Source organism: Falco punctatus, assembly GCF_963210335.1.
Source record: "Falco punctatus genome assembly, chromosome: 18".
Classification (NCBI taxonomy): domain Eukaryota; kingdom Metazoa; phylum Chordata; class Aves; order Falconiformes; family Falconidae; genus Falco; species Falco punctatus.
Genome location: NC_137598.1, coordinates 5,423,138 through 5,450,217, shown reverse-complemented (window position 1 = coordinate 5,450,217; position 27,080 = coordinate 5,423,138). Strand labels below are relative to the sequence as shown.

Here is a 27,080-nt window from a genome sequence, read left to right as displayed (position 1 = left end):
AGGATGCGTGCGGGGGCCGGTGGGAAGAAGAAAGCGGGCCCTGGCCGGAGGCAGCCCCCGGGGAGGAGGAGGAGGAGGAGGAGGAAGGTGCTGCCCCCGCAGCAGGGAGGAGAACAGGATGGGGTACCCTGGGTAGCAGCCACTCCCCACCCTGCATCACCCAAAGCCCCAGCACCCCCCCAAGGCACTGCCGCCCCCCCCAGACTGAGCACCCTGCCCTCAGTTCCCCCCCTCCGCCCCAGCTCTACCTGGTGCTGTGCCTCAGTTTCCCCACCCGGGGACAGACACCGCACCCCCCCCCCTCCCCCCGGGCCGTGCTCCCCCAGGTGACCCCCCCGCAGATCTCCAGACAATGCCAGCGACTCGTGTTTATTACAAAAAAGAAATCGTCATTCCCCATTTACAAAGGAGCCCCCAAAAAACTAACATTTTAATCTAACTCTTTTTGTACAAAAAAATAGCACTTCGGGGGGGGGGGGGGGGGGGGAGAACAAACCTGAACAAACCCCCCAAAAACACGTTTTGAATGCTATTACATCAGCCACCAGATTAAAAAAAAAAAATAAAATAACACACCCCCCCAAAAAAAAAAAATCATATATAGCACAGACATGACAAGATCAAACAGTCTTGACAAGGAGAGAGAAATTATTGCCGGTGTGGAGGGGCCAGATCCTGCGGGACCCCCCGCCCCCCCCCGCGCTGCATAGACAACTGGCCCCAGCCCCCCGAGATTAACGGGTGACAACGGTGGATTAAAGCTGGGAGATGGGGGAAGCCTTGGGGATGGACCCGGCCCCCCCAGTTTCTCCCCCCCTGCCCCCCCCAACACCTATAAAAGTCTGGGGGAGGTGGGGACGGAGCAGGGGCTTGTCCCCAGCCTGTCACCCCCTCGTCAAGGCACGTTTTCGTGTCCCCCCCCCAGCCCAGGAATGGCTGGAGGTGTTCTGGGGGGCTGCTGGGGGAATTTGGGGAGGGGGGTTGGGGTGCACAGAGCAGGGGAGGGGCCCGGAAGCTGCAGAGCCAAAATGGGGATGATTGGGTGGTCCAGCTGCTCCCCCCCACCCCCCACCCCCTGATCTTCTGACCCCCCAAAACAGAGAGGGGGGTGAAGACCCCAGGCTCTGTGCGCAGCCCACCCCGGGGGGACCCCGCCAAGGGCTCCCCCTCCCTCCCAGCTGCGTTTCCATAGGAAAATTAAGCTCCATCAGGGACAACAGGGAAATCACCGGGGGACACACACAGCACGGGACACCCCAAAACCCCACGCAGAGCCCGTCCCCTCGGCGGGGTCTCGGGATCGGGGTTTGGCACTTGACTCCCGCTCGGCACAGGGTGGGCTGGGACGGAGCAGAGCCGGTGAGCGCAGGGGGCTTGGGGGGGTCTCGGGGACCCCCACGTTAACGGGGGTGAGGGGAAAAAAAAAAAAACAAAACCAAACCCAAAAGAAATTATCAACAATTAAATTAAAAAAAAAAAATAAAAATCCTATTTTCTACCAATTCTCTGTAGCTTCCAGTATCGAGGAGGGGAGGAGACGGACACGACGCGCTGGGGAACTCATAGTGCTTCACAGATTATTAAAATACAAATGCTTAAAGTTTCCTATATAAAAATATACAAATGCAAAAATATATATCGAGAGAGAGAGAGCGCGGAAAGATCGGCCGGAGGAATTGCCAGGCTCGCCGCCTCCCTCCCTGCAGAGCTTCTTCTATTAAAAAAAAAAAAACAACAAAAACAACCACAAGGTAAAAACACCTTCACGCTTCACAGTTTGGCTGGGGTTTGCCGCGATGGATCAGCCCCGGGGGGTCCTGGTTCGGATTCGGGGGGGGGGGGAGTCCCCGGCTCCGGCGAGCCCACCCTGCCATGGGAAGCGTCCGAGCAGTTTGGTAGAAAATTGGGCCCCTGGGGGTCTGGGGGGGGCCTGGGGGGGGGAGGGGGCGCGGGTTGAACTCCTCTCCAAGGGGCTTCCCAGCCCCCCCTGAGCAACCCTGACCCCCCCCCTGCCACCTCCCTCCCGGTGGTCCCGGCTGCGCTGGAGCCCCCCGGGCGGAGCAGCCTCCTGGTTGTCCCCAGGCGGGGGAATCACACGCTTCTAGAAAACTCCAGGGCAGACCCCCGGGTGGGGCGGGAGGGAGGTCCGGGAGCTCAGCACCCTCTCCTCCCGTGAACCTCGCTCCCACCGCCGCAGCCTGCTCTCCTCGGCTCAGCCCCCCCTCCGAGCCCCCCCCCGGGCGCTCTCCTGGCCGCTCACACCCGCTTCGTGCTCGTCTCACCCCAAAATTTCTGCTTGAAAACAAGAAGAGGTTTCACCGGAGACCTCCCTGCAGCCGGGGAGGGGGCGGCAGGGACCCATGGCCCACCGCTGCCTTGTTTCGGGGATGAAGTGAAGGTTCCCCGTGAGCTCTGCGTCACCCTGAGATGAAATCCCCCCCAGTGTCGGGGGGGGCGGCGCAGGACCCCCCCCCACGGCGGGCAGGGAGCCCCTGCCTGCTTACAGCCGGAGGGGAAAGGGCAGATATTGTCTCGAGCGGAGCAGGAAGAGGAGGGTGTGGAGGAAGAACGGAAGAGGACTGAGCCGTCCTGGTCCTCCCAGGGTGGGAAAAGCTGGGCATTGGAAAACCAAAAGGGTTTTCCTGGAACCGTCCCCATTTCCAACACCCCCTCCTCTTTTTTTTTTTTTTTTTTTTTTTTTAAGGAGGAAGCACGAGGAGCCACCTCCAGCAGCCTCCCAGCAAAACCCAAGAGGTGACGGCCCCATCGTGTGTCCCCTTCCATGCTTCACCCTCGCCACTGGGACCTCTCCGGGGTGGAAGAGCATCGTCTTCCACTGACCAGCTCCGCGGGCGCTGACTTTCTGTAATTATTATTATTCTTAAGACCAACAGCGGCCGGAAAAAAAAACCCCAAACTATAGACATTTTCCCCGAGGACCTCCCGAGCCGTCTCCCACCGTACCGGGTCCCAGACCCTCTGCTGAATAGTTTGAGTGAACCTGCACGAAACCCTTTAACAAATCGATTCCACGTGTAGAGTCACCGCTCAGCCTGCCAGAGCGAGGATTAGAAAAGCCAAAGGAAAAGGATCTTCGCAAAGAAGATGGCTGGAAAATAAAGATCAAAAAGTCCAGTGAAGAGCAAGGAGAGGGCAGCTGTTTTTACAAGGGGCAGATGGGGGGGGGGCGCGGAAAAAACAACAAAAAAACAAAGCCTCACCCAAATAATTACAAAGAAATTAAAGAACAACCTAAAAGCAAAGCGTACAAAAAAGGCCAGGGGAGTTGGGGTGGTTTTTTTCCTTTAAGATTACAATGTAAAATGTAATACAAGGTCTGAAAGACAGCTCAGGCACTGTCTGAACTGCCCCAGAGGGTCAACCTGCTCCAAGATAAGGCATCAAAGAGACCAAGCCATGGTCGCAGCAAAATCTCTCCTCTCTCAAACAAACACATTTTATATTTTTATATATATAATAATAATATAGAATCTTTTTTTCTTCTTTTTTTTTTTTTTCTTTTTCTTTTTTTGGTTTTTTTTTTTTTGTTTGTTTGTTTGTGGTTTTTTTGCTAAAAAGTATTTCAAGAATTGTATACTTTTACCAAGGCATGATGGCGTCGAAGGCTAGCTACGGAGGGGCAGACGGATCTCGGGGGGGGAGTGGAGGAAGGGAGGGAGGGGGAGTGGAAATAATCATAATAAGGTCAAGCCGAAATTAAAAAAAAAAAAAAAAATATATATATATATAGCTCTGGCCTTCGTGTGTGGTCACTGGGCCCCGGAGGTTGGACAGCTCGAGGGTTGCGATCCCAGGTAAGAGGAGCTGGGCTTTAGTGCTGGAGGGCGACAAGGGAGAGCCGCCCTCGTGGTGAAAGTAGCTCCCGTCTCCGTCTCCGCTTGCCTCTCGGCCCTGTGCCGCCCGGCGCCGCCGTGTCGCCCGCCGGTGCCCGCGTCCCGCTTCGCCCTCAGAACCCGTTGCCGCTGATGTTGATGGACTGGAGGTCGGCCACCTGCATCACGTTGATGCCGCTGCTGGCCAGGCGGGCGATGCCCTCGGGGCAGATGGCTTCCATGGCCACCATGTTGGTGGCGATGAGGGCCGAGGGGGTGGCCCCGCCGTTACCCTCCGCTGAGGCCCCCGTGTCCATGGGGACGGCAGAGACGTTCATGGCCACGTTGTTGGCCGCGCCTCCCTTCTTGTTCTGGTGGGTCTTGATGTGCTTGGAGAGGTGGTCGCTCCGCATGAAGCGCTTGGGGCACTCCGGGCAGGCGAACTTCTTCTCCCCTGGGAGAAGGGATGGAAAGAGGGGTGAGGCGGTGGCCAGGCTGGCTCCCATCACAGCCCAGACCGGCAGGAGGATGAAGGATCCCAGGGGAAGCAGCATCCCAGGCCCTACCTGTGTGTGTGCGCTTGTGCCGCTGCAGCTCGTCGCTCCGGGTGAAGCGCTTCCCGCAGAGGATCCAGGTGCAGACAAAGGGCCGCTCCCCGGTGTGCCACCGCAGGTGAGCCCGCAGGTGAGAGGTTTTGCCGTACACCTTCCCGCAGCCCGGGATGTGGCAGATGTGTTGCTTTTTTTTACCTGGATCCCCAGAGCTCCTAAAAAACCAAGAGTCCAAGGGTAAGAGATAAAAAAAACCTGAAAGCTCCAGCTGGCTGGAGGGAGGGAAAATGGGACCAAACAATGCACTTCTGGGGTTTCAGCCCTCTCCAGGGGCTCGGAGGTTGCCGGATCCGCGGTGGAGCAGCCTTACCTTCCCTCGCTGTCTTTGCAGTAGGGGCAGGTACATGCTTCCCTCCGCACTTTCCGTCCCTGCTGAGGCTGCGGGTCCGGGCTCGTCTCTCCTTCCTCCACAGCCGCGTTCTCGTCTCCCAGCCCGTCTCCGCTCGTGCCGTGAAGACCCAGCTGAGCGCTGTGGTCACCTGGAAGAAAACACAGGAGGTTACTGCGGGTCCTCATTGGCAAAGCCCCCAGCAGCAAGAGGGAAGCAAGAGGGGCTTTTCCCAGCCTTTCCCCACTGCAGCTGCAAAGCCGGGAGGGTCTCAGCTTGATCGAGCCGTAGGAAGTCATTAATTCCAGCTTCTCCCTTGGCTTTCCACCGGCTCCGGTGTTTTCAAGCCCTGAGAATCCCCCGCTGAGCTTTCCCTAAAGCCCTGGAGCTCTCCGTGTTCTCCACAGCCCCCAGCAAAGTGGGGTCCCCCCAGTGTCGCCCCACATTTCGGTCTGTGTCCTCTGCTTTTGTCCAGAGGAGAGACAAGAGCTGTGTCTCAGGAGAAACAGCCCCCCCTGCGCCCCCCAGCCGCCTGCCCGCTATTCTGGCTATTCCAGCTCACCTGGCACGGAAAACAGCAAAAACCTAAACTGAGCATCAAAACATTGCTGAGGGAACCCCGGGCTTCTCCAAATCACACTGTGTCACCGACCTCACCAGGGTCCCTCCCTCCCCCCCCCCTTTGTGTTTTTGGGCTGAAAGAGGCAGATTTCCCTTTGCAAACATCTCTCCGGCTTAAACCTGACGAAAGCAACAATCCAGGAGCAAATCTACAGAGCAGATGTGAACCCTCCTGCCAACCACTCCCCCCACCCCCAAAAAAAGGCAGCGATAAACAAAGTGGGCAGGAAGACCGTAGTCTTCAGCAGCATCCATCAGCAAAGATATTATCGGCACGCGCTCACTGGTTAATTACTGCGATTACAGAAAGGAATATATATATATAAAGTTGAAAAATCATCTGGCGCTGCTGGCGGAGCATGGTCCCTCCCTCTCTCGAGGAGCAATTCCCAATTACAAAAGCCGTAGGAACCGCAGGGTAGTGCTGACGAGCTCCCAAATGCAGACAAACATAAACCGTTCGTAACGGGGGGGCTGAGGGGTAGGAAGTTTTTAAGCCTATCAGTTTTCATTGCCATTTTATTGCTCTACGCTTATGCTGTCATCTAATTGCTTCTCCAATAACCCCATCTACACTTCACAAGTGTTTTATTTCCCTTCAAGCTCCGCTGCTTGATTATTTTCATGCTGAAAAGCCAGAGCGGGCGCAGAGACGACAGGCTGAGTAATCTCTTTTCAGCTGCAATTAACATATGCCAATAGGTCTAACAGCAGATTTAGAGCCGAGACGCTTCCGCCGGATGGGTGGCAGCATCCTTGGCTGGCTACAGGCTGTGATTCAAGCCCAAAATTCACCTTTTTCCTATCAACTCCCTCGCAAGCAGGCAGCCAGGGTTGAGACCGCTGCCCAAACACGGTGGTGTTCGAACACAGAGCTGAGAAAAAACACACGTGGGTGCAAACACACACATGGGTGCGCTTGTCCCCCACAGCGAACGACACCGTGCTCTGCTGCTCCTTCCAGAGATCCTCTCCCATGGCTGGGAAATGAGGGTGTCAGGGCGAGTCCTGCCCAAAAACACCCATCTGGGGGATTTCCTGATGCTGCTTTGATCAGCAGCTGCCCGGCTGGCTCCAGCGAGGATGAGTTAAGGGGAAGCACCGCGCCAGCCAGCCCTGCCAAAGGCTGATGGGGACGCTGGGGTGTGAGGGATGTCGTGCTGCCCTGGGAACACTGGCTCACTCGCTCCATCTCCTCTTCCCAGCACCTGGAAGCTGCTTCTTAAACAGGGAGCAGAAACATCACAGAGCTGTGGTTTCCAGAGCTGGCATTCCCAAAATACAATCCAGAGCCGTGTGATGACAGGGCTGCAGGTACAAAGGCCACCTCCCCGGCATGGGGACCGAGATGCTGCCGCTGGTGGTGGTACCGCAGGAGGCCAGCACAGCCTTTTGAGAAGCCCTGCTGGGACAAGTACCTTCAGCAAAGCGGCGAAATTTTGCTTTAAAAACCTGATGTAGCCATGCAGGAGGCAGCACAGCAAGCATCCACAGGAGAGGCGCTGAAGGAGGATAAACTTTAGGCTTACACTGGCCCAAAACATCCGCTGGCCACACGCTGGGCTCTTCCTGCGGCTGCAAGGGAGTTTTTGAGAGCCTGGAGCCAGCGAGGGGGGCCTGAGAAGTTTCTGGCAGCTGGCAGCCTTCCCCGGCCCCACGGCTCGGCTGTTACCAGCAGGTGTCAGTGGTACCCTGGCAGAGCTCGACAGAGGGGCTGGGGCAGGGGCCCTCGCTCCAGAAGGGACCAGAGCCACCTGGAAGAGATCCCTGGCAACCTGGGCCACCGGCCAGCTCGCGCCGCGATGCCCAGCAGCTCCGCGGTGGCATTGCCAATGACCTGCATGGCGCAGCCCAGCTGTGCTCCACCGCTGGGCTTCCTCCAGCAAGACGAACAGCTTTGCTCCCACTCCTTTGGGCCACAGCGGCATCGACAGGAGCTTCGCTCTCCCAGGCAGGAGCACGCACACAGGGAGGCTCGGGATTAGGGCTGGCTGCTCTGCCCCCCATGTCCGCAGGGGTCCAGATTTCCTGGGAGAGGGCAGCGCCAGGCAAGCCTTTGCCACTGAGGACCGAGACACCCAAAGCACCAAAGCAACAACCAGAAGGGCTGCAATCGAGGCAACGAAGCCTGACTCATCTGCTCGCCTCATCTCTACTTACGTCACGCTGGGGCCCGTTTGTCCACAGGGGGACGAGGCACGTGCCACCATCCCAGGCAGAATCCAGGATGTCATCTGTGGTGTGGCGAGGGGCTGTGCCAGCATGTCGGGGCCCCAGCATCACGTGTCAAAGGATGGTGCTGGCCCCAAAGATGATATAACCCCACGGATGGTCCCCTCCGGTCCGCACCAGGGCAGGAGGGAATGCTCAGCTGTATCATGGCTGAAAGATGCTGCAGGTAACACCCATGACCGATACACCTGGACCAGTCCAGCCCCGGCACAGGGCTCCCGCGCGGCAGTAGCACTACTAACTGCAACAGCGTAGGTTGTGTCTGCCCTTGCACTGGGACACCAAAGTGGAGAGGAATATTGCTGGCCAACAAGCAGCAGCGACCAGGCCAGCTCTGGCGCGCTACTGCGCAGGAGGAAGGAAACTGTTTGTCCCTCCAAAGGGGACACAATTCTAAGCACCACTCAGAAATCTTGGCTAGGTCCTCCCGTACCTCATCAGCAAAACTCCTGCGCTCCCCGCAAAGTCCAGCAATTTTAGGACAAAACCTTTTCAGTTGGTCCCCCCCGCCAGCTCTTGCAACATATGTTTACAGTCTAAAACCAGCATGGAGGGAACCAGGAAGGCTTTGGGGTTTTTTTTTAAGCTTTATAAGCCAACGACGACAGCTTGCATTACAGCGACAGATTAGAGATTTCCCTGTCACGTATGTGCTGTCCAGGGAGAGCTGCTGTAAAAAGGAAGGAGAAGACACACACGCTCTCCCCAAAATACGCTTGGGAGGGGGAGAATCCAGCCCTGATGTCTTGGAATGGCTTCAATCTTCAAACATGCAAAAGCCTACACAGCATTTTATAGTCTGTTGGCATGTCATATGGAGGGGAAAAAACCCAAATCCTCCTTCTGGTAATCTATGGCTCACATCTAATTAAGGTATAAATAAATTACGGCGAAAGAAGACAGATCTTGCACATACACGCTTCATTCTTCGCATATCAGGACGCGCCGAAGTCTCCAGAATATTGCAGTTTCAGGGGAAAGCTTGGCAGAGAGAAATCATCTGGATAATTTATGTTTATTATCTCCACTAATATAGATTACTTCTAAGACTAAAGCTTTCATGAAGGCTGCCAAGCCCCTGGTCCATGTTCAGGTCATTGAAGTCCTGAAAAAAATATATTAATAGAGCAAGGAGGGGGATTTAATCCTTGGAAAACCCTGGGGAGCAAAGCGGGACTTCCCTGTGAAGACAGGCGACAGGAGCTGACCCTGCTTTGCCGCGCCTGGCCGCGGCACCGGACTTGTTTCTGCCCGAAGGAGCCCCTGCTCCAGCAGCATGGGGTGGGGGTACCGGCTGCCGAGACCCCCCCCAGAAGAGGGGGAGTCATTTGCTGGTCTTACACTAAAAAGACCCAAGCACCCAAGTCTTGGCTTGCGACTTCTCTCAAGACAAGGTGTTTCTTGTCTTCTAACTGCTTGTTGGAGAAAAAAATACTTCAGTTTAGTCGTTTTATTTAGCAAACTAAAATGAGGTGAGAAATGCCCTGTGGATAGAAGAGAGGAGCATTTTTAGATCCACCCCAGCTGACCTTAGGAGAGGGGAAACAGACTCAATGTTCATTTTTAGGAAGGTTCTAGGGAAAAAAAAAAAAACAACCAACCCAATCAAACAACGCAGTTTCTTGTGCAAATTCTGCAACACCGGCAGCTGCAACGCTGCAGAGGCAGGAGAGGAAGAGGGGGGTAAGTCGTCACCACGCAAAGTGGGGCACGCATGACAAACCGGTGTCAGCTTCCAGGCGCAATGAAAAGAGGCAAGAGGAAGTTTTAAGGCGAAAAGAAAGGGCAGCAAAACCCAGCGGCACGCCGCCCTGGGGCTCCCCCATCCTCTCGGCGCATCTCTTGCAGCAGACAACAGACAGCAGGCATGCGCCTGAAAAAAAAACACCCCAAAATTAAACCTTTCCTGCTCACAGCTCAAGTTCTCCCTGTTCCCTCCTGCTCTTTAGCGTGGCAGCACCTCGCCGGTGCTTGCTGCTCTCCCCAAAACACACCAGCTCTGCTCCAGACAGATCAAAGACAATTAAGCTGCACTTGCTACATACAAAGGAACAAAGCAGGTTTTGTAATGCAGTCCCCTTGATTTTTATCTCGTTTGATTTCCTTGCTAATTTGCAAAATGAGTTAATCTGCAGTAGGAAGTCATTCATGTAAATTAGCTGAGCTCTCACTTAGTAATTCTTCGGAGTTAGGACGGCAGGTTACGGACGGCGGAGCAGGGAACACACGGTGCCCGGCTGCGTAAGATGGTGCAGTTTTGAAGTCTGACTGCAGCACGTTCAGTAATTGCGTTTTAATCTGGAGTTTAATGACTTAAAAAGCCACACGGCAAGTTCTGTGATATCCTTTAATTGTTAGAGGTTTCTCTGCGTCACAATAAATTACACTTCCTTTGGAGAAGAAATAAATAGGGACGGAGCGCTTTGGGTCAAGAACGAGGTGGGCTGCAAGGGGAGCCAGAGCTGCATCTCCTAGCCCTGTGACGCACGGGCAGAGGCAAAGGCGAGCTGGGAAATCACCCCGTCCAACCTGCGCGATCCCTGACCCCCCAGGACTTGCTAAATACCTTTGTCGCGCTGCAAACTGAAACACGGATCTCCTTTGCCCTTTTAATTCCCATCTGGATCGCCGCAAAACTGGGATGAAGCCTCTAGATCTGCCAAAGCCTTCACCGGGGTGGCCTTGCCAGGGTGAACCAGACCACCATCACCCCGCCGCATAGGCAGGTCCTACCAAACCACTCCAGAAAAGAAATCAGGTTAGTTAAAAAGAGAAGTCCCCGATGATGTGTCAAGAGCACAGGAAGGAAGAAAGTGCCCAGCTGAGATGGGGAAGGGCGATCCCCGTGACCACCGAGGAGGAGGAGGAGAGCTGCAGCCCGAGCCCAGCCCAAAGCACACTCAGGAGACAGGGAAATCCCCGCAGGCATCTCTCGCTGCACCTGAACCTCTGTCTGTCTCCCTCCCCGCCGCAGTCAAGGGCGGATGCTTTTTCCGAGTCACAAAGCCCGTGTTTTTAATCACGCCCCTCTGCAGAGTGGGGGAATTCGTGCCCGTATCGCTCGCGGCATCTATCCTGGATGTCCTGCGCTGGGATGGGGAGATGGGTGGATGGCCTGAGCCACTCCGAGGTGGGAGCCAGTGCCCTGAGAGCCGATGCTGGGGAAAGGAGCCACACTGAAACCACCCCTGGTCCTCGGGCGCCAGGCTCCAGCTCCTGCAAAGGGGCGATAAAGACTATGCTCCCCGGCGAGGAGGCGGCGGGGCTGAGGTCAGCACAGATAAAAGGAAGGGGAAGATTAGGGCCCAGCGAGACGGTCCGGGGCTGGGCGAGGAAACCCTTTTGTAGGGAGTCACAGGGTGCACAGCACCCAACCAGTCCAACCAGCACGGCTGCCAACCTGCTCCCATTCCTGGGCGGGCGAGCCCCAGCCTCGAGGAGGAGGAGGAGGAGGAGGAGCAGAGCCACCCCATGGAGTCCCAGGCCCACAGCAGCTTTGTGTGGGGCACAACCTCGCTGGGACGAAGCCACGCAGCAGCTCTGTATTGGGATCGCTCCCTTTTGCCAAGCAGACCCCAGGATCTCTCGGGATTTGTGTAATTTCTTCAGTAAACCACCCTCTTTATTATGGCAAAGAGAGAGGTCAGCCAAGGAAGCTGGGAGCATATCTAAAGTCCAGCCCAGCTAGAGTTTAGAGAAGGAAATTTCACAATATAATTATTTTGTGACGCGATGTCATGGGTGTAATGAAACAAACAATTACAGCGTGTTAAGGAGAGATCCTGTCAGGGCTTGCTGGCCTGCGATTGACTCCGATTTTCCCCTCCCCTCTGCAGATGATGCCATGTGGATGTCTCATCAAGGCCCTGCTACAAAGCTTCCCTTAAAAACAGAAAATAGGAGACAATCAGGTCTTTGTGTCAGTGCCCCGACGGCTGGGAAAAGCCCTGTAAGAACAAAGTCACAGCAGAGAGCTGGGGATGCATTTGGTAAACAGATTTCGAAGGGTTACTTCCCCCACGAAGGCTTTTTTTCAGGAGGATGTCCTTGCTATGTCCCACTGCTCGATTAGACCACAAGCTTCATCCAAATGATAGACAGAGCCCCGAGAGGGAGCTGGTGCTGCCAAAACGCCCCGGGCAGGGGCACGGCTTGGGGCTGGCACATCTCCCTGGTCCCACCAGTGCTCCGGACACCCTACCAGCCCCATCCATCCTCCCCCTGGAATAAAACATCCTTTAGCGCTCACAAAACAAGGGGCTCAGATGAGGGGCTGAACTGCAGTGCTGACCTAATGGGAAGGCAGAGGCAGACGCCTGTTTACCCAGCACATACCTCAGCCAGGCAGGGCTCCATCTCCAAGGCACGTGGCTCCGAGCAGCGGGACGCTGCCAGGGACAGGTACGTGGGGCAGAGCCACTTCGCTGGCAAAACTACACGGACACGGAGCTAAAAAAAGTCCCTCTCCTCCTCCCTAGAGCTCAGTCAAAAGGGGAAGAGAAACCCCAGTGTCGCAAACTTCTTGAAATCGCCCCCACCCCGACTGCCGCAAAGCCTCCACACGAAGGGGCCTCATGCACGATGTCACCCCCCCGAGCAGGCCAGCGCTGGGGTGACATTTGGGTGACGCTGCTCTCTGGGGTGAGGACCCCACCGAGGCGTCTGTGTCACAACACCCACCTCTGCACTAGTACACTCACAGAAGAGCACCCAAAAACCTCTCTCCTTCAACCCAGGGGCAGCCCGGCTGCCCACTCGCGTGGGGAGCAGCGGCGTGCAAGCCCACGCACGGGTTTTGGGCAACGCCAGCCGAGGACGTCTCCTCACCCGCTCCGGGGCTGCCTTCCCCTCGCAGCAGAACCGGCCACAAGGCTTGTTGGCCCACATACCAACCCATGACGGTCACGGACCTTCTCATGCCTCTGCCACGAGGGCTAATTCACAGCCCATCTAAGGCCGAGGAGGAGGCGGCAGTGGCGGAGGTGGCAGCCTGCAAACCACCTAATTAATACAAACACAGGCCGAGTTACATTTGCACAGAGCACCCGGCTCTGCCTCACACCCCGGAGCAAAAAATCTGATTTTTGAAGACCTTTTCAAGGTGTCATTTTTCTCCAGGGGGGGTCTTTCCCCCTGTCGCTTTGCAGAATGGAAAGTGAAAAGCAGAAACCTCCTCAGCAACTCACCCTCAGACCTCACGAGGGGCTGAAGGCCACAGCCTGGAGAAGTCCCCCCTGCCCACGGCCTGGAGCAGCCTGGCAGCAGCCGAGCCAGGACAGCGGAGCGGCTGTCAGCCCTGAAGCCGAGCCGAGCTCTTCGAGGCAGCTACACTAAAGCAGATCTGCAGGGAAGCAGTAGGAAACACGGCGGCTGCGAAACAGGGAGGCAGCTGGGGCACATGCTCTGCTACCGAAACCCCTCGCCACACACCCCCTTCTCCCTGCCACACGTGGCAAAACCCAAGGGGCCGGGACGACCAGCTGCCAGTTTCTCCTCCCAAGCAAACCTGGGTTCTATTTCCCATCCACCTCCCTTGGAAGCGGAGGAGCTTTTTCTGCTACAGAAAACCCTCCCAACTCTTAGCCTCGAGCAGAAAGCGAGCACAGAAAGTTCCAGCACACGTGGTGTGCACTCACAGAGCCGGCGGCAGCTGAAGAGGAGGCTCCTCATGGAAAAATGTTCAGTGATTTGGACAACAGGCACAGTTGGCAACAAACCGCTCCCTTAAATCGCCATCGGGAGAGCTCGGACCGGGAGGGGTCCACGCTCGCAGCCCCCCAGCGCGGCAGAGGATGGCTCAGCTACGAGGCCATGGTGTGGATGGAGGTGATGCACCCAGTGGAGGGTCCACAGGAGCTCAGCACCCACGGAAGAGGGGCCATTTGCAAGGGGGACAAACAGATCCATCACCACATCCTGACAGACCCAGCTAAGAGAAAAAACCTCCTCCAGCTCGGAGTTACACCACGCAAACCATACGACTGGATCAGCGCCAGAAAGCTTTCTGTCCCAGCCGCAGCCTCTGGGACCTCGTCCTGGAAGCCCAACCTACGGTTCCCTCGAGATGGGGCTCTCGGTGAGTCCCCACCAGCCCTTTGAAACCTGAACTCTGCTCTGGCTTTTCAAACCGAACAACATCAAAAGCGTTGTCTGAACGTCACTTCCTCCAAGCTAAGGAAGAGCAAGGCCCTCGGCCGCGGCTCTTGGTGCAGCTGCCAGCGTCAGATGGTGAATTCGTCACCGCGGATCAAGAGCTAAATATGCTGCTGAGCAAAAAAAAAAAAAAAAAAAAAAAAGAGGAGGAGGAGGTGGCTTCCCAGTGTGAGTTCGTTGGATGGGTGGTCTCTGGAACGTTCCTCCCTGCCCCACCTCTGAGGGCAGAGTCAGGCACAAATACAGGAACTAGGAGTTGCCCATGCGTTTCTCCAGGCACCTTCAAAACAAGAAACAAGCACGCCTCGACACAAGCAGCCCCAGCGGGCTGTGGGGCAAGGGGATCCCACCGAACTCGGGTGGGCAGAGGCCACAGGGACCCTCTGCCGCCTGCACTTCCACGTATAAAAGAGGTGACACGCTGTCAGCTCCCCTCTGGGTGCAAAAACAAGCGTGTTTTAGCACAAGTGGGTCTCTCTCTACTCAGGGAAGTCCAAGGATCAGGCTAATCCCGACTGCAGCGCAGTCTGTAATAAACCCGTGGATGCCTGCAAGCCAAGCTGCTGTAGCAACAGCCCAAAATAATGCTGCAAAACAACTCCAGGAGAGCAGCCGCCTCCTCTCGCGAGAAGGAAGCACGAGTCGGATTGAGCAACATTTTTTGCTGCCTCTCAGCTGTGACTAAATCTAGCAACTGCCTTTTTAGCCAGAGCCAGAACAAAAAAAAAAAAAAAAAAAAAAAAAAAAAGACGAAGAAGAAGAAAAACACTGGAAAAGCAAGTGGAGCTCCTTTTCAGCACCGATTTCTTCCAGAGCAGGAGCTTACAGCCCCCTCATGCAGGCAGGCACAGCATTTCCAAGGGGAAGACACACAGCCTCAAGCACACAACCTCGTGTCCACACCCCCCCGTGTCACATCCCCGGCCTGGTGGGAGCTTTTGAGAGATGACAGGACTGATCCAGGTGGGACCGAGCATGGTGCCCTGCACCAGCCGTGAACGTGGAACCGTCTGGACCACAATGAGATCACAGTGTCCCACACCAGCACCCAACTTGAGGCTAAATATACACTTAAAGAGCCCTTTCTTCCGCCCCTGCAAGGAAATTCCCCAAGGCTTTTTGTTTGTTTCCTAGGGGGAGGACAGGGGGATTTCAGTTATTCTTGAGTTTTATAAGGCTGTGACTCTTTCTGCAGGCTCCCGCAGCCGAGGAGCTGAGCCGGACTCAGGTCCATGCCCCAACCCCAAGCCGAGACCCCCACTCCCCAACAGCCATGGGGGCAGGACAGCGGCCTCGCACAAAACCTTCACCCTTCATGCCACACGCGGTGTCTCCCTCCTCCCTTGCTTCTCCTTCCCGCACATCTCCCTCCTTCCTCCTTCACTGGCATCTCCTCCGTTTCTTTTCACGCAATCAGCTGCCCAGGAGTTAATCAGATCAGAAAATCCCCAGAACGAGTTTCAGTGTTATCCTGGCAATCGGCAGAGGTTTAATACTTCCTTCCCAGGGCCAGCACAAACGCCAGCCTGCTTGCCAACTGTCTTTGGCATCGATCACACCCAGCCACAGCCCTGGCACAGCTCTGCCAGCACCCTGAACCCCCCCAGAGTCCAGACGGCGCATGGAGCCGGCTGCATGCAGCCTGGGTGACATCGTTTCGCCTTCAATTTCCTCCACCCGGTGACAGAAAAGGAACTGAGACAAAACAACTTACCGGCAGTGTTCGCTATGGCCAGTGGCAGCCCTTGCAGCTGATGCACCTGGATCCCAGACGCTCCCAAGGCACTGAGGTTAATAGTCTGGAGGCCTGGCATGGAGGAGAGCTGGGCAGCGTTGACCGTGACAGTGCCGCTGGGGAGGGAGGCGATGGGGGTGAGCGTGGTGCTGGTGCTGCCCGTCTGCCCCAGTGACACTCCCTGCATGGGGGCCAAGGTGATTGTCTGAGCCTGGGGGTTTTGAACCTGAAGGTTTTGGAGCTGGATGGTCTGCCAGCTCACCTGCCCGTTGGGACCCACCGTAGGCGTTCGGATGATGATGGGCCCGGAGTTTGGGACAGCCTGGAGCTGCAGGTTCTGCAAGGCGTCTTGGGAGATGGCTTGAGTGGCAAAGGTCTGGCCAGAGAGAGGGGTGGTCTGGAGGGCTTGGATGGCCTGCCCTCCTTGGACTAGCTGCGGCTGGATCAGGATCTGCTGCTGCTGCTGCGATTGCTGGCTCTGATCCCCCTCCTTCTGCTGCCCTGGCTGCAAAGCCACCCCAGAAACTTGGCTCTGCAGAGAGTCTGAGCTCTGGACACTGCTGACCCTCTGGGGCGTCTGCGCCTGGACGTTGGTTCCCACCGTCGTGCTGGTGGAAAAATTCATGATGCCCATGTTACTGGTGGTGGTGGTGGTGGAGTAGCTGTTGGCGTTGGTAAAATAGGCGCTGGAACTGGCATGAGACGTGGCCGTGTTGGTGGAACTGATGGCAGCGCCCGAGGTGGCTGGCTGGGAGCTGCTGTCCGGTGAGCCGGAGCTGCTCAGCGTGACCGTCTGGGAGGTGGGGGCCAGGCTGGTGGCCACGCTGTTGACAGGCAGCAAGGTGATGTTGCCGTTCAGAGCCACGGGGACGTTGGCCACGTACTGAGTTTGCCCTGAGAGGGTGTTGTTGGCTAAGCCCACACCCTGGATGGGGACGGCCTGCTGCAGCAGGTTTGGCATGGCGATGAGGTTACTCGTCCCTGCTCGGCTCGTTATGATCTGCTGGTTTGTGCCAGGGATGATCTGGAGCTGACCAGAGGCATCCTGCTGCACGTTGACTTGGGCAGAAGTGGTGGCAAACTGGAGCTGCTGCCCATCAATGGTTTGGAACTGGGGAATGACCTGGTACTGGATGTTCGGGATAACTCCCGGCAGGCCCGTGAGCACCTGCTGGTTCTGCAGGTTGGAAGCGGTTGTGACCACGTACTGCCCCGCGCTCACGGGCCGGCTTTTGGAGGCATCTCCGCCGTTGCTGCCCTGCTCCTTGGAGGCTGTCGGCGTGCTGGAGCCGGCAGAAATGATTTGCCAGCCGTTGGCGGACTGGGCGATCTGAGCGGCGGCGGCTGTGAGGTCCAGCTCACCGCTCCCGCCTTGCTGGCCCTGGGAACTGTTGGAGTTCTCATTGGGAGACTCGATCCTGCTGCAGGTGGCTGCCAGCAGAGCCAGCGGGGAAGGCTGTGATTCCTGGGAAGGAGAGGAGGAGTTAAGGACGTAGGAGGCAGCCCGATGGGCAGGCCAAATATAAAAAACAGGGGGGGGGGGGAGGGGGAAAGAACATTAAAAGAGAAAGCAGGGAGGAGCGTACTTGGAAAAGATAAACACTCCTTCCTGAGAAAACCCACCCACAGCTGGAAAAATGCAACTGCCAGACACAGGGCTGTCAGGCTGGGACAGACTGAACCCACAGGGAAAAACCCTCCGGGAGAGAGGAAAGGGGAGGGAGTCTGCATGTGAAAGTCAAGGAGAGACGTCTCTTCTCCACCCCAAAGTGGGTGTTACCTCCCCACAGGAGAACAACCCCGGGGAAGTACAGTTGTCTCTGGGCATCCCGTCGTGGAGTAGGGCCAGCTGGGGCTGCGGTGTTTCCTGGGAGTGGGGGAGCTGTCACGTTTTTGGGGGCACCGCGCAGGGCTGGGGAGGAGGGGAAGCCACGGGCGCTGCAGGTCGGCACTCCGGCAGGTCGTCTGGTATCATGATGATCCCCCGGCATGCACTCGCCCTCCTCTTCCTCTCCCGGGGGAGAGGAGCCGGTGTAATGCTCGGCTGGGCCGAACAAACACCTCAGCCCGGCCCTGGACTTTGCCACGGGGACGGCGAGTTCCCCAGGGCAAGCGGAGCCAGCGGGCCGCCAGCTCGGGGCTGCTCCTCCCTGCACTCACCTGGCCCTCCCCACCGCCTGTGCTGCTGTTACTGCTGGCATCTCCTTCGCCCTTCTCAGGCTTCACTGTCACCATCTCCTCGGGACTCTCTTGGTCTGTGCGGGCGGGAAACGACAGCGGGAGTTAAAGACATTTCTGGGCAGGAGAAGGGGACAAGGAGCACAAGGACACAGGGGGAGTCAGGGGCAGGGAAGGCAGCAGGGCTGGGCAGGCAGGGGGGACGGCAGGCGCCCGGGGGGGCCGTCTGCTGCTCGGGAAGGGGCTGGGAACCGGAGGGAGCTGCCAAGGGGAGCTGGCAGCAGGACAGCAGAGGAGGACCCGGCCCTGCTCCAGGTTCCAGCTCCTCCCCACCCGCCCGGGACACTCCCTGGCCCCCGCCGAGGTCCTCCCCAGGCCTCCCCCTTCCCTTCGCCAACGGCCGGGGAGCACGCCCCCTGCCCCGGCCCTCCGCGCACCCCCCGGCCACCTCCCCCTGCCCTGCCCACGGGATTCCCCGCCGCCGAGCCGGGTACCGGGCTGCCCCGGCCGGGCGCGTCCGCGATCCCACCGCGCGGGGAGCCCTGCACCCCCCGGCCCCTCCTCACCCTCCGCTACCGCCCCCCGGCCCCCCATCACCCCTCGCCATGGCCCCGTTAACCCCCCCCTACCGCTTCCCTGGACCCCTCCGAAACACCCCCAAGCGGGTCACACCTTCCCCACGCCCCCCCCGGCTCCCCCCCACCCACGCACCCCCCCCGCGGCACGGCTGCCTCCCACCCACGGCCCCCCCACCCCGCGAGGCCCCCTCTTCACGCATCCGCCCCCGCCGCAAGGCGCCTTCCTGGCAGGGGAGGGGGGGGGGAACGGGGGGGGGGCGCTTCCCGCCCCCCCGGTATCTGCTCTCACAGCCGCCCCCCCCCCGGAAAAAACCCTCCACTCCGCGCCCGCTCCCCCGGGATCCTCCTCCCCTCCCCCCCCGCTGATTACCGGGGCCTCCCCCATCGCCCCCCCCCCCCCCCCCCCCGCCGCCCCCTCCTCCGCTGCCAGCCAGGCCCGGCCCGGGTCCCTCCCCCGAGGCCTTCCCCCTCCCCCGGGTCCCTCCCCCGGCAGGTCCCCCCGGCGCGGCGAGGCGAGGCCCGGCCCGGCGGGGCCCGGCCCGGCGTGGGGCGGGGCCGCCTCTGGCCCCTCCGAGCGGGCGGGCGCCGTCTTCTGCGTGTGCCTGGGCGGCCGTGCGCCCCTCGCCGTCCCCCTCCCTCCTCCTGGCCGGCGCGGCGGGCCCGTCCTTACCGCTCATGGTGGCCGGGGGGGGGCGAGCCCGAGCGGCGGCGGGGCGGGGGGGCAGAGGGGCGGGCGCGCCCGGCTCGCTGACGAGGCGGCCTAACCCCGCCGGTGACCGCCAAGGGGCTGCCGAGGGAGGGAGCCGCGCGGCGCGGCCCCAGCCCCGCGACCCGCCCCCGCGCCCGCTTCCGCCAATAGGCCGCCGCCGCTGCGCGAGAGTGACGGGCGGCGTGGCCAGTGGGAAGCGAGGGCGGGCCGGCGGAGGGGGGAGGGAGGAGGGCGGAACTCCGCCCCCGCCGCCCCGCCCCGTGGGGGAGGGGGAGCGCCGCGGGCGGAGGCCAATGGGGGAGCGGAGGGGGCGGGCCGGTGGTGGCGGTGGCCAATCGGCGCCCGCGCGGGCTCGCAGGGAGACCCCGTATGGGAGCGGCCGCGGCGGCGTGGGCTGCGGCGTGATGGGCGCGCCAGGCCGCCAATGGGGGATGGGAGGCGGGGTGAAGTAATGACTGGCGGCGGCACCCGCCAAGCGGCTGCGCGGTTCTAGCCGCGGGGGAAGGCGAGCTGGCGCTTTGACGGGCGCGCCGCCCAATGGTGGCTCGGAGGCGTCGGCCGCGGCGGGGCGCCGCGCCAATGAGACCCACGATCCCTCTCAAACTGGCCAATAGACGCCGCGGGGAGGCGGGGCGAGCGGCTGGGCTGCGCCCTTGGAGGGACGGCTCGGCAGCGCCGGGAATGTGGCGGAAAAGGCGCCATTTTGGCGCTGGCTCCGCCCCAGCCGCGGCAGCCGCTTTCCCCGTAGCCGTGCAGGCCCTTGAGGCCGGGCGGCGGCCCCGGGACGGTCCCGCCGGCTCGGTAAGCCGGGCCGTGTTACGACAGCGCCGCTTCCCCCTCCCCCCATCACCTTTTCCTGTCACGAGCCACCCCAGCCCCTGTCGTGACAGCTGCCATCCCGCAGCGACACGTCGCCGCAGGCCTGCGGCGGGGCTTTGTTGCTGTGTAAAATGTCCCCAGGACGCTGTCACCGCAGCTGGCCCTGGGGTCCCTGCCGCGACATGTCCCATGTCCTATCACGCCACCTAGCCATGTCGTGACAGGGGTTGTGACCGCTGTGACGCTCGAGCCTCTCCCCCCTCAGGCCTGGGGTCACGCCTGCTCTGGGCAATAGGGGGTGGCAGGTTTTTGGGGGGGTTCACAGCAAACCCGCTTCGGTTTACAAAAAAAGGGGGTTTTGGGGGGCAACCGAGGCACAAGGGGCTTCGGGGACGCAGCCACTCCAGTGTCGGGACACGGGCGCGGGCAGCCGCGAGCCGGGGAGGGACACAGGAGGACGAGACGTGACATTTAATGTCTTTTTTTGTTGTTGTTCTTGTTTTCCAGCATCAAAGCCATCGGCCTCGCACGGCGCCAGCCGCCCCCTGAAGCCGCCGGCCCACCCGTTGCCCGTCCCCGCCGGCCACCACCCTTTGATGTCCCCCCGGTGACGGTGGGCCTCACCGCAGGGACCCCTCACCCCAGCACCCCCCCACGGCCCCACTGTTGATGTTGGAGGCGCTGCCAAGGCCGGTGAGCCCCTTGCCCAGCACCCTGCCGGCTGCCCGGATGCCGTCTTTGCCGTGACCTTTTTATTTTCCACTTTTTTTGGCCTAATTCCCTTTATCCCGCAGCTGGAAAATCGCCGTCGCTCACCGCGACCTCACCCCGCTTCCAGCAGAACTGTTTTATTTCGGTTTCTTGGTGAGGCACCGGCCCCACCGGCCGGCTGTGAGCCCCTGGCGTCATTAAAACAACGCCGAAGAGCAGAGACCGACCTGGGGAGGTAAAATAAAACCAAACCCTGCCACAGCCGGCGGTTTTTGGGGATGGCCCCTCATTCTTGCTGTCACACTGCATGGAACCTGTCCCACAAAACCCTGCCATCGGGGAGGGGACAGCCGTCCTGCCCGCGGTCCCTTTGCTGTCAAGCTTTTGTCCCCCTGGGGCTGACGGCCACCACTTCACCCCAGAGCCTGCTGTGGCCTTGGAGTCACTTCTGCCGCAGCTGGTGGGGGACAGGGGGGTGTCCCTGTGCCCCCCGTGCCGGGCGAACGCAGCATTTTCTTTCATCTGGGCCCACGTCCCACTGGCTGTGGCGTCAGCAGATGCGGATGGGATGGGTCCCCCACCGTGCCTCAGTTTCCCCTCCTGACCCGCAGTGGTGGCACCTGGGGACACACAAGGGGGACACAGAGCCCACGCCTCTCCAGGGTGAAGGCTGCCGCCTCCTCCTCCTCCTGCTCTGCTGTGGGGGGACGAAGGGGGACAAGTCCTGTCCCCATCCCACCCTGCCATGGGGCTGGGGGGCCACAGGGGGGCTGGGGATGGTCTGGGGGAGCTGGAGAGAACCACTGCAGGGCCCCCACCCCATCAAACCCTTACCCCGCTGTTAGGGCTCCCCCTTGTTAGCACCCCTCACCCCCCCAGCACTCCGTGACTCTCACCAGGATCTTCATTCCATTAACCCCCCTCCCGTAGCCCCCCCCCCCCATTAACCCCCCCCCAGTTACCCCCATTGGGACCCTCTCCAATAGCCCCCCTCCCGTGAACCCCCACCCTATTAGCACACCATTGCCTGCCACCCCATTACACCCCACTGGGCCCCCTCCAGTAACCCCCTCACCCCATTAGGACGCCCCCCATTAACCGTCACCCTATTAGCACCCCATCGCCCCCCCCCCTATTATCCCCCACTGGGCTCCCGTCCAGTAGCCCCCCAGTACCCCATCATGTTGGACCCCCACCCCATTACCCCATCGGGATGCCCCCCAGTAGCTCACTATGAATCCCACTGTTCCCCCGTCCCAGTAGCCCCCCACTGCCTCCCGCTTAGCACCCCAGTTCCCCTCAGTCCCCCCCAGTGTCCCCTCACTCCCGCCCGTGTCCCCAGTCCCGCCCCCTTCTGGCGCCCCCCTGTGGCCGCAGTGGGTCGGTGCCGCCCCCGCGTGCGGGTCTCTGTTGCCGCCTGGCGGGGACGCCTGGCCTCGCTGTCCCCATATCTGTCCTGTCCCCAGCAGGGTCCTGTTCTGTCCAACCCTGTCCTGTTGTGTCCCAAACAGTGTCCTCAACCCTGTCCTGTCCTGTTCCCAGCAGGGTCCCCAGCAGTGTCCTGTCCTGTCCCGTCCCCAACCCTGTCCTGTTGTGTCCCAAACAGTGTCCTCAACCACGTCTGTCCTGTCCTTAACCCTGCCTTGTTCCCAGCAGGGTCCCCAGCTCTGGCCCTGTCCTGTCCTGTCCCCAGCCCTGTCCTTATCCCCATCTCCAGCCTGGTCCCTGTACCCAGACCTCTCTCTTTCCCCAACCCTGTCCTCTGTTGCTGTTCCCAACACTGTCCATAACCCAGTTCCGGTTCCCATCCTTGTCCCTGTCCCCTCCCCTCTTCCCTGTCCCCATCCCTGTCCCCACCTCACACCACCCACGATAGCGCTAGGGACACAGGACGGGGGACTGAGGAGCTCTCAGCTCTGACCAAGGGGGTGGACTAGTATGGGGACAAACTGGGAGGGGGACCGGGGGCACTGGGACCAGTCTGGGGTGGGACAGACACACGAGTGGATAACATGGGCACTGGGACCCATCTATGGGGGAACAGGGCCACTGGGATGAGGAAAGGGGGCACTGGGCTGGGTAATGTGGCCGCTGGGACCAGTCTGGGAGGAGACAGAGACACCGGAGTGGGTAACGTGGGTACTGGGACCAGTCGGGGGGCATTGGGATGCAGAATGGGGACAGTAGGATGAGGAATGGGGCTACTGGGACCAGTCTGGCAGGGAAGGGGGACACTGGGATGAGGACAGGGGGTACTGGGGTGGGTACTGGGGGTACTGGGACCAGTCTGGCAGGGAAGGGGGGCACTGGGACCGGTCTGGGGGGGAATGGGGACACTGGGTTGAGGAATGGGGCTACTGCAGTGGTAATGCAGCCACTGGGAACAGTCTGGGAGGTAATGGGGACACTGGGATGAGGAATGGGGGCACTGGGCACCCAGTCTGGCAGGGAAGAGGGGCAGTGGGGTGGGTCCCGGGGGCCCTGGGGAGTGGGGGGCAGTGGGAGCAGCCTGGGGCCCCCGGCCCCTGGCCCCCCCGCAGGTCGCGGCCGCGGCGGAATCAGGGCGACGCCGGGCGACTCCCAGCAATTTTGGGTTGGGAACCGCAGAAATGCAGCGTGGCGCGAGCCAGCCTCGGCCGACCGCGGGGACAGGGACGGGGACCGGGGCAGGGCATGCCGGGGGGCCCGGGGCACCGGGGGGGCCCAGGGCTTGGGGGCACCTTGGGAGGACCTGCAGCCCCTGTCAGCTTGGGGGGGATCCCAGGGCTTGGGGGGACCTGGCGGAAGACACCCAAATTGTCTTGGGTGGGGGGTGTTCTGGCAGCTTGGGGGGGTCCCAGGGCATCAAGGTGGGGGGCTCAGGGCCACTGGGTGTCCCTGGCAGCTTGGAGGGGTTCCCAGGGCAAGGGGGGGGTCTTTGGAAGCTTGGGGGGGGGGGTGTCCCAGGGGTTGGGGGGACCTGGGGGGTGACACCCAGATTGGCTTGGGGGATTCTCTGGCAGACTGGGGGGGGGGTGGCAGGGTACCATGACAGCCGGGGGGTGGTGGGGGTGTGCAGGATTTGGGGGGGTCTCTTGGCAACTTGGGGGGGTCCTTTGTCAGCTGGAGGGGGGGGTCAGACCCCCCCAGTGCCACCCCCACGGCCGCCGCCACCACTTTGATGCGGCTTCTGCACCGCAGCGCAATGAGAGACACATGGCCCGGGGGGGGGCCCGGGGGGGGACGGCGGGGGGACGGCAGCGGGGGACAGGCAGATGGGGTGCAGCCCTGGGGGCCTCCGCCGTGGCCCCCAGCCTCCATCCCTGTCACCCCAGGGGGGGTCTGGCCATGGAGGGGGGGCCATCCCCGTGACCCCCCCGGCTGTCCCTGCGGGCCAGGCCTGTCCCCCGGGGCCACCGCAGTTATTTCTGGCCCGGCCGGGGGATAATTAGAGGGTGGAAGGAAGCGCCGCGGGCGTGGGCACGGCTCGGCCCCGGGGCAACCTCTGCCCCCGGCTTCCCCAGCCCGGGGACCCCCGGGTCCCCCCACATCCCCAGGGGTCCCCCCAGATCCCCTGGGTTGTCCCACATCCCCGGTGTCCCCATGGGTCCCCCCATGTCCCCAGTGTCTCCTGGGTCCCCCCCAGATCCACTGGCTCACCCCAGGTGCTCGTGATGCTTGGGGGTCACCCTGTGTCCCATGGGTCCCCTCCCATCTCCCCCATATCCCTTTGGGACTCCCCCAGTCTCCCCATGGGACCTCCCAATCTCCCCCAGGTCCCCACAGGTCCCCCCAGTCTCCTCCATGTCCCCCTGGGTCCTCCCAATCTCCCCCATGTTCCCCTGTGTCCCCAAGGGTCCTCCCCAATATCCCCCATGTCCCCTTGGGTCCCCCATGTCCCTACAGGTCCCCCTCAATCTCCTCTGGTCTCCCCTGGGTCCCCCCAATCTCCCCCAGCCCCCCCTGGGACTCCCCAGGTCCCTCCCAATCTCCTCTGTCCCCCCAGACCCTCCAGGTCCCCCCAGACCCTCACACACACATGGGGGGGGGGGGGGGGCTGGACTCGGTGGGCCGAGGGGATACTGGGGGGCCACCCAGACGCTTGGGGCCCCCACCCCGGCGGGGAGGCCAAGGCAGCAGGGTGCCGGGGCGGGGGGATGCTCAACCCTGCTACGAGCCCTCCAAGAGTCCCCGGTGCCCCCCCCGGCGGCTGGAGCCCGCGGGCGCTGGCAAGCGGTGCCCGGCGCACCCACCGCTGGGGCCGCCGCTATTTTGGGGCCTCCGACCGCAAAAGAAACATCCGGGGGCCGGAGCGCGGCGGGGGGGGCGCGGGGGGGTGGGGGTGGGGGGGCGGGGGGCTGCCGCTGCCAGGCAGGGAGGGGGGGGCGTGGGGGCCACCCCCAGGGTCACCCAGTTGGCGGCCTGCCGGGAGGCTTGGTGGGCTTGGGGGGGGGCACTGGGGGGGGACACAGTGGGCTGGGGGGCTTGGGGACACCAAGGGGACACTGGTCGAGGGGGGTGGGGACACCTGGTGAGGGGACACTGGTGTGGGGAGCTTGGGGGCACTGGGGGGGATACTGGGGGGAGACACTGTGTTTTGGGGGGGTGGCGTACCACATTCCCAGTGCTCCTTATTCCTAGTGCCCCCAGTCCCCATTCCCAGTGCTCCCAGTCTCAATTCCAGTCCCCTCAATCCTCTTCCCCAGTGCTCCCCAGCCCCAGTGGCCCCAGTTCTCACTCCCAGTGCCCATTCCCAGTGCTCCCCATTCCCAGTACCTCCAACCACCATCCCCACTGCCTCCAACACCACCTTCCCAGTGCCCCAGTCCCCACTCCCAGTGCTCCCAGTCCCTACCGCCTGTGCTCCCCACTCCCAGTGCCCCCAGCGCACACATGGAAGCGATTCGTGGGCTGGTTTTCGCTCCCCTTTGAAGGGCCGCGGTGCCCCCGGCCCAGCTGCCGGCACTTACCGCAGGGGGGGCCGCGGTTACAGGAGCAGGGGGGTCCCCCGGGACGGGGACATTGCCAGCCCTGCCTGGGGACAGCAACCTCCGCCCTGCTGAGACCCCCCCCAACTCCTGTCATAGGGGCTGAGCCCCCCTACTCATGCCATGGGGCTGGGACCCCCCCCAACTCCTGTCATAGGGGCTGAGCCCCCCTACTCATGTCATGGGGCTGGGACCCCCCCCAACTCCTGTCATAGGGGCTGAGCCCCCCTACTCATGCCATGGGGCTGGGACCCCCCATACTTATGCCATGGGGCTGGGACCCCCCAAACTCGTGTTGGGGGGGCTGAGCTGGGTTGACAGCTGGGGGTAAATGAATCAGGGAAGGGGGGGAAGGAAGGAGTGAAAGAGAGATGGAGAGGAGAGAGGGTGGGATGGAGGGTAGAAGGAGGGAGGGAAGGAGAGCAGAGGGAGGGATGGAGGGAAGGAGAGAAGAAAGGATGGAGAGGAAGGGGTGAAGGGAGGTGTGGAGGGAGGGAAGGAGGGATGGGGGGCGGAGGGAGAGATGGAGGGATGGAGGGATGGAGGGAGGAAGGGACAGAGGGAAGGAAGGAGAGATGGAGGGATGGAAGGAGGGAGGGAAGGAAGGAGAGATGGAGAGATGGAAGGAGAGATGGAGGGAGGGAGGGAAGGAAGGAGAGATGGAGAGATGGAAGGAGGGAGGGAAGGAAGGAGAGATGGAGGGAAGGAAGGAGAGATGGAGGGATGGAAGGAGAGATGGAGGGATGGAGGGAAGGAAGGAGAGATGGAGAGATGGAAGGAGGGAGGGAAGGAAGGAGAGATGGAGGGACAGAGGGAAGGAAGGAGAGATGGAGGGAGGGAGGGATGGAGGGAGGAAGGGACAGAGGGAAGGAAGGAGAGATGGAGAGATGGAAGGAGGGAGGGAAGGAAGGAGAGATGGAGAGATGGAAGGAGGGAGGGAAGGAAGGAGAGATGGAGGGATGGTGGGAAGGAAGGAGAGATGGAGGGAAGGAAGGAAAGATGGAGGGAGGGAGGGACAGAGGGACAGAGGGAAGGAAGAAGAGATGGAGAGATGGAAGGAGGGAGGGAAGGAAGGAGAGATGGAGGGATGGAGGGATGGAGGGAAGGAAGGAGAGATGGAGGGATGGAGGGATGGAGGGAAGGAAGGAGAGATGGAGGGACAGAGGGAAGGAAGGAGAGATGGAGGGAGGGAGGGATGGAGGGAGGAAGGGACAGAGGGAAGGAAGGAGAGATGGAGAGATGGAAGGAGGGAGGGAAGGAAGGAGAGATGGAGAGATGGAAGGAGGGAGGGAAGGAAGGAGAGATGGAGGGATGGTGGGAAGGAAGGAGAGATGGAGGGAAGGAAGGAGAGATGGAGGGAGGGAGGGACAGAGGGACAGAGGGAAGGAAGAAGAGATGGAGAGATGGAAGGAGGGAGGGAAGGAAGGAGAGATGGAGGGATGGAGGGATGGAGGGAAGGAAGGAGAGATGGAGGGATGGAGGGATGGAGGGAAGGAAGGAGAGATGGAGGGAGGGAGGAAGGTGGGCTGGCGGGTGCCAGCCAGTGGAGGGAAGTGGAGCCGGAGGATGAGCCGTGGGGCAGGAGCCCCCCCGTGTCCCCCCGCC

The 27,080-nt window shown here is 60.8% G+C and overlaps 1 protein-coding gene and 1 long non-coding RNA gene across 3 annotated transcripts; one reads left to right on the top strand and one right to left on the bottom strand.

The window, feature by feature from the left end:
- Nucleotides 1-353: 353 nt before the first annotated feature.
- SP1 (Sp1 transcription factor) lies at nucleotides 354-19,550 on the bottom strand. Of its 2 annotated transcripts, none has more exons than XM_080368357.1 (6): nucleotides 18,940-19,550; nucleotides 17,674-17,768; nucleotides 15,493-16,978; nucleotides 4,755-4,923; nucleotides 4,400-4,599; nucleotides 354-4,287 (listed from the first exon to the last, which is right to left on the bottom strand). In XM_080368357.1, the coding sequence occupies exons 1-6, from the start codon at nucleotides 18,944-18,946 to the stop codon at nucleotides 3,968-3,970; spliced, it is 2,277 nt and encodes a 758-aa protein (XP_080224483.1). In that variant the 5' UTR covers nucleotides 18,947-19,550; the 3' UTR covers nucleotides 354-3,967. The 2 variants fall into 2 exon arrangements, with proteins under 2 accessions (XP_080224483.1, XP_080224484.1); XM_080368358.1 differs by lacking the exon at nucleotides 18,940-19,550 and adding an exon at nucleotides 17,294-17,425 and having other exon boundaries at nucleotides 17,674-18,230.
- On the top strand, nucleotides 19,550-20,769 carry LOC308054910. Its single transcript, XR_013924297.1, has 2 exons — nucleotides 19,550-20,490; nucleotides 20,592-20,769. It is a non-coding gene; the product is annotated as an uncharacterized lncRNA (long non-coding RNA).
- Nucleotides 20,770-27,080: the final 6,311 nt, after the last annotated feature.

Bases quoted from the DNA above. Each gene is read 5' to 3' on its own strand.
- SP1 (XM_080368357.1), bottom strand. The intron at 16,979-17,673 runs GTGAGTGCAGGG...TCTCCTTCCCAG, and splicing joins CAGGCGGTGGGGAGGGCCAG to GAATCACAGCCTTCCCCGCT. The intron at 4,288-4,399 runs GTAGGGCCTGGG...CCCTTCTCCCAG, and splicing joins GCACAAGCGCACACACACAG to GGGAGAAGAAGTTCGCCTGC.